The sequence below is a fragment of the Mobula hypostoma genome, chromosome 27, assembly GCF_963921235.1.
Source record: "Mobula hypostoma chromosome 27, sMobHyp1.1, whole genome shotgun sequence".
NCBI classification, from domain to species: Eukaryota; Metazoa; Chordata; class Chondrichthyes; order Myliobatiformes; family Myliobatidae; genus Mobula; species Mobula hypostoma.
This window is the reverse complement of record NC_086123.1, coordinates 9201588-9216293: the sequence shown is the minus strand read 5'-3', so window position 1 is coordinate 9216293 and position 14706 is coordinate 9201588. Positions and strand designations below refer to the sequence as shown.

The 14706-nt window shown below is 42.1% G+C and overlaps 1 protein-coding gene across 1 annotated transcript in view; it reads right to left on the bottom strand.

Moving 5' to 3' along the window:
* rfc5 (replication factor C (activator 1) 5) overlaps window positions 1–14706 on the bottom strand; it is a 79219-nt gene that overhangs the window by 45508 nt on the left and 19005 nt on the right. The window contains exon 3 of the mRNA XM_063034597.1: window positions 10913–11049. Coding sequence (XP_062890667.1) covers window positions 10913–11049 — 137 coding nt within the window. The remainder of the gene's footprint in view (window positions 1–10912; window positions 11050–14706) is intronic.

Sequence of the window (14706 nt, the reverse complement as noted above, 5' to 3'; positions counted from 1 at the left end):
TTAGGTGTGACTTCTCACTCATATGGATTTCAGTCACATAGGGACAAGAGAAAATGGGAGAAGAATCTGAACAAGACAGCCAGTAGAAAGAGAAAAGCAATGTCTATGTTTCAGGTGACAAATTAATTGATAACTTGGTTTATTATTGTCCCATGTACCAGGGTGCAGTGGAGAGAACTGCCTTGCAGACCATTCATTATAATAGTGAAATAAAGTAGTACACAGTAACATATAACGGCCACAGAGAAAATGCAGTGCCGATGGATAGTAAGGTGCAAGGTGATAACAAGGTAGATTGTGAGGTTAAGAGTCCATTTTATTGCACTAGGGAACCATTCAATAGTCTTATAACAGCAGGATGGAAGCTGTCTGTGATCACCATGGTACGTGTTTTCAGGCTTTTGTATCATCAAAAGGGGGAGTGAATGTCCATGGTGGGTGGGGTCTTTGATTATGTTGGCTGCTTTACAAAGGCAGTGAGAAGTATAGACAGAGTCCTTGGAGGGGAGGCCGGTTTCCGTGACGAGTGGGGTTGTATCCAGAATTCTAGTTTCTTGTGATCATGGGCAGAACAGTTGCCACACCAAGCTGTGATGCATCTGGATAGGATGCTTTCTACGGTGCAACAATAAAAATCGAGTGATAATTCACACACAACAGCATGATACTGCCTATTTGTCAGAATTATTTGCAAAGTTTAGTGATATCAATCTTCAATCGCAAGGAAATGGCCCCTAAAAGTCAAAGGCAAAGCAGTTGTCTCCATATTTCTGTCCAAGTTAATCCTACTTAAGTGCAGCATTGGCTGTCATGACCCTTTCCAATTTCCAAGCCTCTCTGAGTTGGAAGAAAAGGGAAGAATTCCAGCATCTGCAGATGATGGTATTCACAAATTCCAGATTGGGTAATAAATCCATTCCTGAACACTTGTAATGATGAATTCACAGAAGGATGGAGGAAGAACGGATTTTGCAACAAAATGACGTTGAGCTAAAGCCAGGGTTCAAATAATCACATCAAACGTTTGGTTGCAGAAAGAAATCTATGAACGCTATCCTGCACTGTGGAAAAAGAACATGAAGTTCTTTACTGCCTTTGCAACATCACATTTAGTGGAGCACGGTTTCAGTGGAGTCGCCCAGCTTCTTTTAAAGCAACAAAACGGACTACAAATTACTGAACGTGAAGACCTGAGAATCCTTCTGAGTGACAATCAACCTGATGTTGAGAAGCTGATCTCTCTGCACCAGGCCCATCCAACTCACTGAAAGGTGAAAAAGCAGTGAAGTAGTGAACAGCTGGACTACTAATGTACCCTCTAAAATTGTTGATGAAAAATGCTTTTAATGTAATTAAATAAACAAATTATTTTATTTGTAGCTTTAAATAGATCTGAATAATTTTTGCAATTATTTGTCACTGCTTTAAATTTGCATTTCATATTTTCTTTCACTTTGTATTGGAAATCTAGATTCATTATAGTTTTTTTTAATAATGGCTGGAAAGGGAGAGGGGAATGCTGGGGATGTAGGCTGAGAGCCAAAGGCCGGTAACCCATAAAAGTTTGAGAACCACTTTTGTAAAGGAAAGGGCCACCTGATTTGAACGCTGCAATCCTAGACTTCAGTAGGGAGTGGATCCCCCATTTCATCCATCATTTTCTGTTTCAGGACATACTAATTGCCCTTTCTGGTATAGTCATCAACACACCCGCAGATCCTTCAGCAGAGAAATCATTAACCTCAAACATTAACTGTTTTTCCACAAATGCTGCCTGATCTGTTCAGTATCTTCACTATTTTTGGTTTTATTTCAGTTTTCCTGGATCATCAGATTTAATGAAAAAACAAAACCTAAGTATAGGCTTAAGTATAGTTGTTCCTTTAATATATAATTTGCTGTATTTATTGATAACATAATTTCCTTAGATCTGAAGTCAATATTACACATTTTCACTCCACATTTAGGTCTTCATTTCTGTTTGCACCAATACACTTCTCGGTCTTTCTCACTGCTATGCTTGCCAGAAGGTTATGAACTAGTGTGACACACATTATTTGATGTGAATTTTGCTCGTCACAGAAGGATTTTTTTTAAAAATGGTAATTTTACATCATAAAATAAGTTTCAAAATATCCTTTCTACCACCGTAACTGCTTGTTAGAATCAAAAGGCTGAAAAAGAATCAGGATCTATGGTTAAACATAGGAATATGTTAACATAATTGGGATGAGAAAACTATGAAATTAAAAGGATAAATCTTACTTACAGTCAAACACCCTTTAAACAAGGGTTTGGTTTATTATTAATATTGTCTTTTTTCATGTAATTTTCCATCTTTAAGAAATATTTGTACAGCTTTTCAAATGTCAGTCTCCTCCCCCACCACATCTCTAATAATTCTTGAAAATACTGATTTTATTAAAACAAAACAGTAACATCCTTCAAATATCCATTTTGATGGGCTACTTTTCATCTGCAAGTTTCCAAGACATCTTTAAGTAGCGGTGCCTTAGGAAGGCGGTGTCCATTATTAAGGAACCCCACCACCCAGGACATGCCACCTTTTCATTGTTACCATTGGGAAGGAGGTAGAAAAGCCTGAAGGCACACTCTCAGCGATTCAGATACAGCCTCTTCCCTTCTGCCCTCTGATTTCTAATGGACATTGATCCTTCAGTACTTTTTTTGTTTTCTTTTCTTTGCACAACTTATTTTAACTGAACTATTTAATATACATAAAACTAAAAAAAACTAAACTACAGTAAATATTTACATATACACAAACTTACAGTAATTTAGCTTTCCCCCATATATTTATTTAACATATATTTCATTGTATTGCTGCCATAAAGTTAACAAATGTCACAACATACGCTGGTGATATTAAACCTGATTCTGATTTGGTAATGAATGCATGCTTTTGGATCATTAAGAGCTTTATAGGAAAGGAAAGGTACATCACATCCGGAGTTTCTCCAGTTGGCGGATGATTTCCCTCCACGTCTCTCTGACATAGTGGTGATTCACGTATGAGGCAAATTACAGCAGTGGTTTGTCATTGCCTTCTGCGGGTGAGTTTCCAAAGAGGTCACTAGCTCGTAACCCAGCATGGATGGAAAGCGTGTAGGGGAGCCGGCTGGCTGGATTCGAACCCAGGACCTTTTGTCCCGAAGTCTGACGCTAATGCCACTACACCAGTAGTGCTGGGACAAGAGTTTTATATTTTCTCAAAATCCTTACAAGAATGCACCAGCTAAATATTCACTGATCATTAATCACAAGAAGATGGTAAACCTCAGCGGGAATCAACATCAAAGGTTTAATTTGTTTCATATTTGGTTGAAAATACATGGGGACTGGTTTTCAAAGTTTTCATTTCTATCAAGAAGAATCCACTCCTCTAACTGTTCAAGATTTCCTGATTACTTAATGAAAATGACAAGGAAGCATCCGGTTCCCAGGGCTCACACCTGCTCTGTTCTAAGGCCATTAAAATAGTAGAGATATTACAGCACAGGCAATGGACATCCAGTCCATTACTACTATTGTGTCTGAGTAAAGCAAGCACATTCTCCAGCTCTTTCCCCAATGCCTTGCAAACTATTCTTCCTCTTGAGTATAGGAGCTAAAATGTCACGAGGATAATTCCAGGAATGAAGGGGTTAACGTATGAGAAGCGTTGGCAGCTTTGGGCTTGTAGTCACTGGAACTTAGAAGAATCCAAATGTTGAAAGGACCAGATACGGTGAATGTGGATTGGATGTTTCCTCTGGTGGGGGTATCCAGAACTACAGGGAACAGCCTCAAAATTGAGGGTCGACCTTTTAGAACAGAAGGAAGGAAGAATTTTTTTAGCCAAAGAGTGATGAACCTGTGGAATGCTCTGCCACAGACCGCGATGGAGGCCAAGTCTGTGGGTTGTTACGTACCCCGTAACTGGGTTGCCAAACCAGCAGAAATGGATCACTCAGTTGGAGTCTGGATTACTAGAACTAAGAAAGTTTTATTAAAGAAACAAGCAACACAGTACTCTAATCAAAATGATAATAAATGCAACAGCTCAGCAATGATAAACACACATGTACACAAAATTAAGATAACAGGATCAATCAAGCTCTATCGTCGTCTAGGGGTAAATGACCAGTTTCAAAGTGACGCAAAGTTCAGTTCAGTTCGCAGTAATCGCTGCCATGGAGATGAACCGTGGGGGGAAGGAGGGAGAGAGCAAAACGAATGAATATTCAAGCCACTTCCACACAGACCTTCGATATTCTTCTCAGTCAGCTTTCGTGCGAGCCCTTTGTGATGTCATCTGAGGTCACCGACCGTGACCCCTCCGTTTCCAGATACGATCGTTTCTCTGCGGTGAACCTGTCACCCAGGAAAGGGTGGACACACACCAGGTTCCCGCCGATCGTGCCTTTCCACCCTGTGCGTCTATGGCTTGTCCCGCCACCAGCCGTCCAAAACTTCCCACCGACATGTGGGAGACGCACCGCTTCCAGGGTCTCGTTACCTCGGGGTGTCGTGTGTGTGTTGCCTTAGCGAACCTGTCCCTTTTTATCCCCCCTGCTGGGGTATCGCCTGTCCATCACTTCAAACAGTTCAGGGTTCAAAGGGGGAGCCGATCTTGACAGCTCTCCTTCCGTTACTCTCTCCCGTCCCTTCATTAACATCTCCAAATGCTGCTCCATTGTTTTTCTTATCTCTCTTTCTCCTGAAGATAGGTGGCAGACCAACTGCTGATCCCACTGGTGCCAGCCCAGGCCAGCTAACATCTTAATTTATGTGTATTCTTGTCACACTTCCCCCCTTTAAGGATTTTTATCGGGGTAAAAATTACAAACATGAATACATTATTTGATACACACAAATATACATCTTTATCAGTTATTTGGCTGATACAGCGAATTTGAAGTTGTCAACACCTGACAGACAGTCAGCCATCACATTTTCTGTTCCTTTTATATGTGTTATTAATAATCCCTTAGACCAGGCTCCAACTTAGCAAACTTCATAGTGGCCAAAAACACTGATGAATTGCGATCAATGTAACCTCTCATTGGGATCGTCCCGGACCACAATAACAAGGGTCGTCCCATTCCGACTTAGTTTTTTCTCGCAAGGGCTTAGTAGGAGGGGGAGGGGTAGTAACCGCAGAGTTATTGCAAAACTTCCTACAGTACCCCGCCATCTCCAAGAGCCTTCTGAGGGGCCTCTTGTCTGTCAGGGTTGGGATGTCAGAGATAGCCCGCACTTTAGCTTGCATCGCTGCCAGCTGCCCCTGTGTCACCACAATTCCCAGGTAAGTGACCTTCGTGTGGCCGAACTCATTTTTTTCAAGGTTCACTATCAAGCTGGCTTCAGACAGCCGTATTACATCGCCAATACACACCTCTGTGTTCCTCAGCCCTTTCGTCACTGAATTACTCATTCTACAGGGTTTTGCTCGCTAGGCTGGCCTAGGGTAACAAACACCACCCAACGTCCCAGTTCTTTGCATCGACTCGGGACAATCAAACACATGTGTGCGAGTTGTTTAATTACTTCCCCTAAAGAGTCACTTTGTTCGGGGATTAAGGGAGAGACCTTATCAGCAGAGCTGGCCAAAACAATAGCCTTCTCCCATCTGGTCGATACCATACTCATCTTTTCAAAATGGTTTTTTTGTCTTATCGGGGGGGGGGGGGGGGACCTTAGCTTCATTGATTTCCGCGCTAACACCGACTAGGTTTGTTAGCATATCAAAAGCCTGTGACCGTCTCAGTTCGCGTCGGCCATAATCAATAACATCCTTCCTCCGGTGCAGCCGGTAAACCTCTTTCATGATTCCACCAAGTGTTTCCTCCAGCACCTCAACATGTCCACCGAGGGGTACCTTGTGGGCCAGGTTAAAAATCTCATCCCCATAACTCTTTTGCACCACCCCCCATTCCTCATCTGCGGGTACGGTGCTTGGTCTCCCTTTCTTCCTTAGCACTTCCTCAGCACTTCCTCCTCCACACAATAGCCTACTGGTTCCCTTGTTAATTCTGCATCAGAGAGAGCTGTCTCTGCCAAAACCATCAGCCCCTCGTCTCGCTCCTGCGCCTGCACAAATTCTTTCCTGGCTAATGCTACGTCTGTCTCAGCTCCCTCACTACCTCTTGTTTCACTACACTCCTTCTTTTCACTTTCTACCCCCTTCTCGTACGAGGCTGGCAGAAACGTCTCAGCTAAATTTACTACCGCAGTCCCGTGATGAACCTGTGAGTCCATGGGCGGGGCCTCAATGCTGGCAGGCTGACCTGTCAATCTCACGGCTGGGAACACGATTCCCCCGGCGAGGTCATTACCGAGCAAGACTTCCACGCCTTTCATCAGTAATTCGGGCCTCACCCCGATCGTGACTAGTCCAGAGATCAAGTTGCTTTGTAAGTGTATCTGGTGCAAAGGGACTGCCTCTGTCCCTTCCCCAATACCTTTGACCTTAACCTCCCCAGTCTGGGTCTCTGAGCTAACTCTAATACACTCTTCAGTATCAGTGACTGACATGCTCCCGTGGCTCTCCAGATCCGCACTGGAACTGGTTTTAACCCCTCCTTCAATGACACCAATCCGGCCGAGATAAACCTCTCGCGCCCTTCCTGAACTTTGGTAGACCTGTCCCCTCCTAGTGGTTCGTTTACCAGCTCGATACAGCCAGTCAAAATCGCCGTTTTTCCTTTTCCTGTCTCCTTCTTTGGGGCAAAGCACCTGGACGCAAAGTGTCCGACTTTCCCGCAATTATAACAGACGACCCCAGGAGACTTCCTACCAGACTGCTCCCGGTCTACCTTATCCTTCTCACTAGTCCTCGGCTTACTTTCTGACTTTTCTGGCGGACTCTCCCCGCCATCCTGACTACCCTTCTGGTAGCCTTTACTCGGGGCAAACTTCATTTTATGCGTCAACGCATACTCATCCGCTAACTTAGCAGTTGCGGCTAACGTGGCTGCCTCTTTCTCATCTAGGTAGGGTCTCATACCCTCAGGGACACAACCTTTAAACTGCTCAATCAGGATCAGCTGTAGCAGTCTGTTATAATCCCCCTCTACCCCCTTCGAGGCGCACCAACGCTCACAATATGTCTGCATCTCACGGGCAAACTCTAAATACATGCGGTCCCACTGCTTCCTCGCATTCCGGACCTCTGCCAGTATGCCTCTAGGACCAACTCATAAATCCTGAGGATGGCCTCTTTCACCACCTCATACCTCTGGGCATCTTCCGCGGACAAAGCTGAGTAAGCTTCTTGGGCTTTCCCTTTCAGTACACTCTGAAGCAAAACAGCCCACTTATCCCTTGGCCAGTCCTGACTTGTAGCAACTTTTTCGAAATGGAGAAAGTACCGATCCACATCGGTATCGTCAAATGGGGGAACCAGCCTAACCTCCTGGGTCGCCCGGAACCCTCCACCTTGGTTCGGCACGGGTCCCTGCTCTGCCCTTATCTTTAACTTCTCCAGCTCGAATTCCCTTTCCCTCTGTTTCTCCTCTTGCTCCAACTGTCTCTCTCTCTCTTCTCGCTCCAACTGCCGTACCCGGAACTCATGCTCGAGTCTCAGTTTTTCAAGCTGCACCTGTACCGCGTCTCCAGCAGGTTTTTCAATAGACACCACCTCCAGCTCCCCTTGGGGAAACACACCTTTAGATACATAGTGCTCTACGATAGCTCTGTGTATCTCCTCTCTCCTCATTGTCGACTTCCCCTTGGCAAGATTCAACCGTTTGGCCACAGCTACCAATTCCGTTTTCCTGGCATCCTCTAATGCCTCCAAGGTCGGCGCCTTTATAAATTCCTCAGCCTCCATTTCTGCTGTTTGTCTTTTCTTTCTTTCGGGAATTTTAACCCAATCAATTTACTCCGTCCCAAATTTAGTGTTCAAAATCGCAGACGAGAACCCCACTTATGTTACGTACCCCGTAACTGGGTTGCCAAACCAGCAGAAATGGATCACTCAGTTGGAGTCTGGATTACTAGAACTAAGAAAGTTTTATTAAAGAAACAAGCAACACAGTACTCTAATCAAAATGATAATAAATGCAACAGCTCAGCAATGACAAACACACATGTACACAGAATTAAGATAACAGGATCAATCAAGCTCTATCGTTGTCTAGGGGTAAATGACCAGTTTCAAAGTGACGCGAAGTTCAGTTCAGTTCGCAGTAATCGCTGCCGTGGGAGATGGACAGTGGGGGGAAGGAGAGAGAGAGCAAAACGAATGAATATTCAAGCCGCTTCCACACAGACCTTCGATATTCTTCTCAGTCAGCTTTCGTGCGAGCTCTTTGTGATGTCATCTGAGGTCACCGACCGTGACCCCTCCGTTTCCAGATACGATCGTTTCTCTGCGGTGAACCTGTCACCCAGGCAAGGGTGGACACACACCAGGTTCCCGCCGATCGTGCCTTTCCACCCTGTGCGTCTATGGCTTGTCCCGCAACCAGCCGTCCAAAACTTCCCACCGACTTGTGGGAGACGCACCGCTTCCAGGGTCTCGTTACCTCAGGGTGTCGTGTGTGTGTTGCCTTAGCGAACCTGTCCCTTTTTATCCCCCCTGCTGGGGTATCGCCTGTCCATCACTTCAAACAGTTCAGGGTTCAAAGGGGGAGCCGATCTTGACAGCTCTCCTTCCGTTACTCTCTCCCGTCCCTTCATTAACATCTCCAAATGCTGCTCCATTGTTTTCCTTATCTCTCTTTCTCCTGAAGACAGGTGGCAGACCAACTGCTGATCCCACTGGTGCCAGCCCAGGCCAGCTAACATCTTAATTTATGTGTATTCTCGTCACAGGGTATACTTAAAGCTGAAGTTGATAGATTCCTGATTAGTCAGAGCATCAAGGGATGTGATGAGAGGGCAGGTGCATGGGGTTGAATGGGATATAGGATCAGCCATGATGAAATGGTGGAGTGGACTCAATAGCTGAATGTCCTAATTTTGCTCCTATGTCTTATGGTCTTATAGTGTTTTGGTTAGGTTACACCTTTAGTACTCTGTAATATTTGTGTCTTTACCAAAAAAGAATGCATTTGCTTTGAGGGAATCCCATGCAAATTCACCAGATTTGTTGCGGTATAACAGGTCAGGCAATAGGAGAAGAAATTAAGCGAGCTAAACTTCTATTAGTACAGAAGAATGAAGTTATTGAATCACACAATTCTTAGAAGGTTCAACAAGATGGAAACAGGGAGAATATTACTGCTGGCTGAGGATTCAAGAAGTTGGGATCACAGACTCAAATATGGAAACATTTCCTCACTGAACCATTGAAATTTTCTGCTCAAGAGCCCTATAAAGGCACAGTCATGGATTGCAATCAACAATCAGGTCAACATATTTTTGGATATTAGAAATATCAGGGGATATAACAAGAAATATTTGAAGAAATAACAAACAGGATGGGCAAAGGAGAATTGGTTGATGTGTACTTGGATTTTCAGATAGCCTTTAATATGGTGCCACACGAGGCTGCTTTACAAGCTAAAGTCCACGGTATTACAGGAAAGATTCCAGCATGGATAAAGCAATGATTGATTAGCAAGGGGGAAAGAGTGGGAATAAAGGGAGCCTTTTCTGGCTGGCTGCCAGTGACTAGAGGTGTTGCACAGGGGTCTGTGTAGAGACTGATTCTTTTTACATTATATGTCAATGATTTGGATAATGGAATTGATGGCTTTGTTGCAAAGTTTGCAGATGATATGAAGACAGGGGGAGGGGCAGGTAATTTTGAGAAAATAAGGAGGCTACAGAAGGACTTAGATTAGGAGAATGGATGAAGAAAGGCAGATGGAATACAATGTCAGCAAGTGTATGATCATGCACTTTGGTAGAAGAAATGAAAGAGTTGACTATTTTCTAAATGGAGAGAGAATACAAAAAGACTGAGGTACAAAGGGACTTGGAAGTCCTTGTACAGGATTCCCGAAAGGTTATTTTGCAGGTTGAGTCTGTGATAAGGAAGGCAAATGCAATGTTAGCATTCATTTCAAGAGCACTAGAATATTAAAACAAGGATGTAATGGTAAAGCATTGGTAAGGTCTCATTTGGAGTTCTGAGAGAAGTTTTGGCCCGTTATCTAAGAAGGGATGTACTGAAACTGAAGACGGTTCAAAGGAGGTTCACAAAAATTATATCAGGATTGAATAGCTTGTCACATGAAGAACATTTGATGACTAGGGGTCTGTATTCAATAGAATTCAGAAAAGTGAGGGGTGACCTCATTGAAACCGATTGAATGGTGAAAGGCCTTGATAGAGTGGATGTGGAAAGGATGTTTCCTATGGTGAGAGGGTCTAAGAACAGAGGATATGGCCTCAGAATAGAGAGGTGTCCCTGTAGAATGGAGATGAGGTGGAATTTCTTTAGCCAGAGAAAGGTGAATCTGTGGAATTCATTGCCACAGGCAGCTATGAAGTCTTTATGTGTATTTAAGGCAGAGGTTGATAAATTCTTGATTGGTCAGGGCATGAAGGGATATGGGGAGAAGGCAGTAGATTGGGGCTGAGAGGAAAATTGGATGAGCCATGATGAAATGGGCCAAATGACCTAAATCTGCTCCTATAGTCTTACATGATAAGAAAGTGGTATTGAGGTTCAAGATCAACCACAATTGCACTGAACAGTGAGGGGGCTCTAGAGCCCAAAGTCTTCTCCCTCTTATTTATGTTATTAATGTGGTAAAAATGGTCCCAGCTCCGATCCACGAGAAATGCTCTGACTGCTGCCTTGAATTCTGTATCTACTGTATTGAAAAACATAAGTAAATCATCACTAAGCTAAATGTGTCCTTGTAAAATCTACTTCTAAATTGGAAACAACATTGTATTATTAAAGTTCCCCAAACTTCCCTAAATTATTTTAGAATTCCAAAAACTTTGTTACCTCTAAAACCATTGAATTTAATTCTTTGTCCTTATAAAGTCGCTTGGCACAAGCCAATATGGTAGATGTTTTCCCAGTTCCTGGTGGTCCATAAAATAGCAGATGAGGGAGCCGATCTTCATTGATAAATCGCTCAACTATAACAAACAAATCCAAATAATTTTATTTCGGTTGTGTAATTTAAGCTTACATTGTTAAATAATAGGTTCACATGGAAAATATAGGTTAACTATAAAATGCATCATGAATCTTTGGAAAATAAATTTGTTATCATTTGCAAATATTTAATCATTTAAAGCAAACCATTCGTAGATTTTCTTGTAAGGTGGAAAAAATGATTGCTCTAGTTTCATAAGAAGAAAAATACAGCGGTAATATTCACACCTATTGAACACAGCTTTTAAATTAAATAGATCATATCTAAGACATCCTGCAAGTAGAACAAATCTACAATGTTTGGAAATATCTCTTTTGAAGTACCGTACTAAAAATCTGGGGGGGAAAATACTGCAGATGCTTGAAGTCAGGAAATGGGGAACAGGCAGGAAAATGAAGTTGAGACCAAGATTAGATCAACCACAATTTTAGTGTATGATGGAGCATTGTCAAACTGTATGCCTAATTGCACTTCTTACTTTAATAGAAGCACAGGTTAGTGGATTAAGAAACTGAGTCAATGCTTTAGGTTGATTGGTGGGATGGAAGGCAATGAAATTAAATATCAAGAGCAAGATTAAGAGATAGGGTAAGTGAATACCAAATGTAAAGTTGCGTGGAGGAGTTGTAAAATAGAGAAGACAAAAAAAAACTGAAAATGTAGGAATCTAAATGGAAGAAATGCAAACATTCTATTTGCTGATTATTTGAAGTTACTGAATTTAATGTTGAGTCTGAGAGGTTAGTCAAAGGATCTAGTTTTATTCTTTAAGTTTACACTGGCTGTGTTTGAGCAATGTAGGAAGCCATATACAGTACAGTTGTCATGGTAGCACCAAAATGAAGCATTAATCTCATAGGCATTTGGAAACCCAAGTTCACTCTCATATACTGAGCACCACCAGCTTGTTTGGAAACAATTATCAGCTACAACACAGTAAGTGCATGCTAAACACTGGAAATAAAATGCTGGAGAGCAAGCTGAACAACCCTACAATCATCAGATCAAATCTCTGCTTATCTACCATGTGCAGCGGTGAATAAGAGGACAATTAAACAATGTTAGGAATATTCCCATCTTCAATGGCAGCAAACCCAAAGTGTTTGCTACTACCTTCAACTGGAATTACTGAGTAGATTATCCATTTTTTTCCTCCTGCTTAGGTCCCTTCACCAAGTGACATCAAGAAATGATTGAGTACAGCAAAGACCAGGGATGCTAGATCTAGCCCAAACATTCACCTGAAACTGTAAAACTATCCAGTTTTATTCTACTCACAAAAATTAGAGAAAATCCAAATCTAATCAGGCCAATCAATAACCAATTAGAAAATGAAGGAATGTTTTGACAACAATAATATTAAGTAGCATTTACATCCTAATAACCTGCTAATTGATCAGGTTCTGTCAAAACCTCAACTCCAGATTACTTTATTGCTCGGCTCAAACACAAACAGAATAACTGAATTCCCTAGGGGAGGCAAGAACAATAGCCCTTGACAACAAGTTGGCATTGAGTTGAGTGTAGCATCTAGGAGCCAAACTAAATTGAAATCATTTACTGGAGTCAAGCACTGCATAAATTGAAATGGTTATGGTGGTTTAAAGCCAACTATTTTAGTCCAATGACATTAAAGTAACTATTCCTCAGGATGGTGCCCAAAGACAGTCGTCTTGCAATGCTTCACTGCAGTCAAGTGGAAAAACTCTTTCAAGAGGTGCAGTCGACGTTTCAGGCCGAGACCTGTTGCTGCGTTCACCAGCAACTTTTATGTGTGTTGCTTGAATTTCCAGCATCTGCAGAATTCCTGTTGTTTGCGTTTTTAAACTCTTTCAATCTACATCTCAAATTATGAAGGTGCTAATGCTCAGATAACTGTCAAATAACATTCATACACACAAGTTGACAGAGTCTTACTAACCCCTCAACATCTCCCATGTTATTACTATTTTCAATACCATCACTGTCAAGAGTGCACACGGTCATCATTGACAAGAATTTTTAACTGAACAGGTTTTCATAACTTTTTTGGCTATGCACCCATATTGTGTGTGCATTATTGTTTATTTCTACACTATTTTGAAAAAGTAGCCAAAACAAAATACTGTCCTCAGCGTCTCGGACCACTCCAGCTCCAGAAAGGCCATCTGGTCATGGAAGTCCTCCATCCAATCATACTCTGCAGGATAAGCAGCCACCATTAAGTACTTACAAGGGTATGCTGAAGGGTGCATATTCTACACAAAATGATTCATGGCCTGACCTCTGTAGCCTTTTCATTATCTCCAGAGCAAGCAAAGAATGTGATATTATACTCCCCACATGCCTAGATGACTGCATTTCCAAAAACAATCAAACAACTCAATACAATCCAGAATAAAGCAGCCAATTTGAACAGCAACTTACACTCGTGTTAAAGCATTCACTTCATTTACTGGGGATATTCTCTAGTTTCAATAGGTTCAAAAAGCTGCAGCAAATCTCAAACAACAAACAACAGGAATTCTGCAGATGCTGGAAATTCAAGCAACACACATCAAAGTTGCTGGTGAACGCAGTAGGCCAGGCAGCATCTCTAGGAAGAAGTGCAGTCGACGTTTCAGGCCGAGACCCTTCGTCAGGCCTGAAACGTCGACTGCACCTCTTCCTAGAGATGCTGCCTGGCCTGCTGTGTTCACCAGCAACTTTGATGTGTGTAGCAAATCTCAAAGATGTGTTGCACAATACCTCTGAAACCTGGGTCATCAGGTGTGTGGGAACACCATCACCAACATATTCCTCTCCATGCCAAACAGCATCCTGACTCTGAACTGTGTCATTTCTCCAGCCCCATGGATTTAAAAAAAGTTGAAACTCCGTACACAATTGGGGATGCTTTCACAACCAAAAGCACACAGTTCAAGAATAATCATAATGAGAGATAAGTAAAGCTGTACTCTTGAATCATAATCATATCCTACTAAAATCTTTTTGGAAAAAAAGATTTATGCTGAAATCACTCTTTTCTTTAATAATTTTAGTTGCAGGGACATCTAGAGCCAATTGATGATTACTCCAACCAGCATTAATGAACTGAATTAACAAGCACTGTTGCAAATATTTCCTACTAATCAATGATTTATACCTCTCTGGAACTCTGGAGACCTATTACGATCACATTTTAGAACAGTGGAGTGACCACTTTTGTCCACCTAATCAATAGCTGCAACCTCAAAAACCTGAGTATTTTTTCACTGCACATGGAAAATACACCAACATTCAAGGGGAAGGATTTGAAGCTGATGGATCATGCTTACGAAATCTATAAGCAAAGCATTAGTTCAAGACCATTAGATTTCGCAATAGCCTTGCCAGGTGTTTTTGGACAAATCATTTATTAGCGCAAGATCATTATTAATCCACAAACTTCGAAGAATACTTCCATATGGTTAAATTTTCCAGAAGCCTTTAAACAATAAGGATAGCATTGTATTTGACCATTTACAGTCAATCAAAATAACACAGCAGTGTACGCTGAATTCCTCCATCAATAACTATCAGGAAACACAGTTTTATAGATTTGTTACTCAGTTAAATGGTAGTTTGTCTGTTTCATGGCTTTTTAACTATTTCCATAAAATTTCAGCTAATTGGGGCA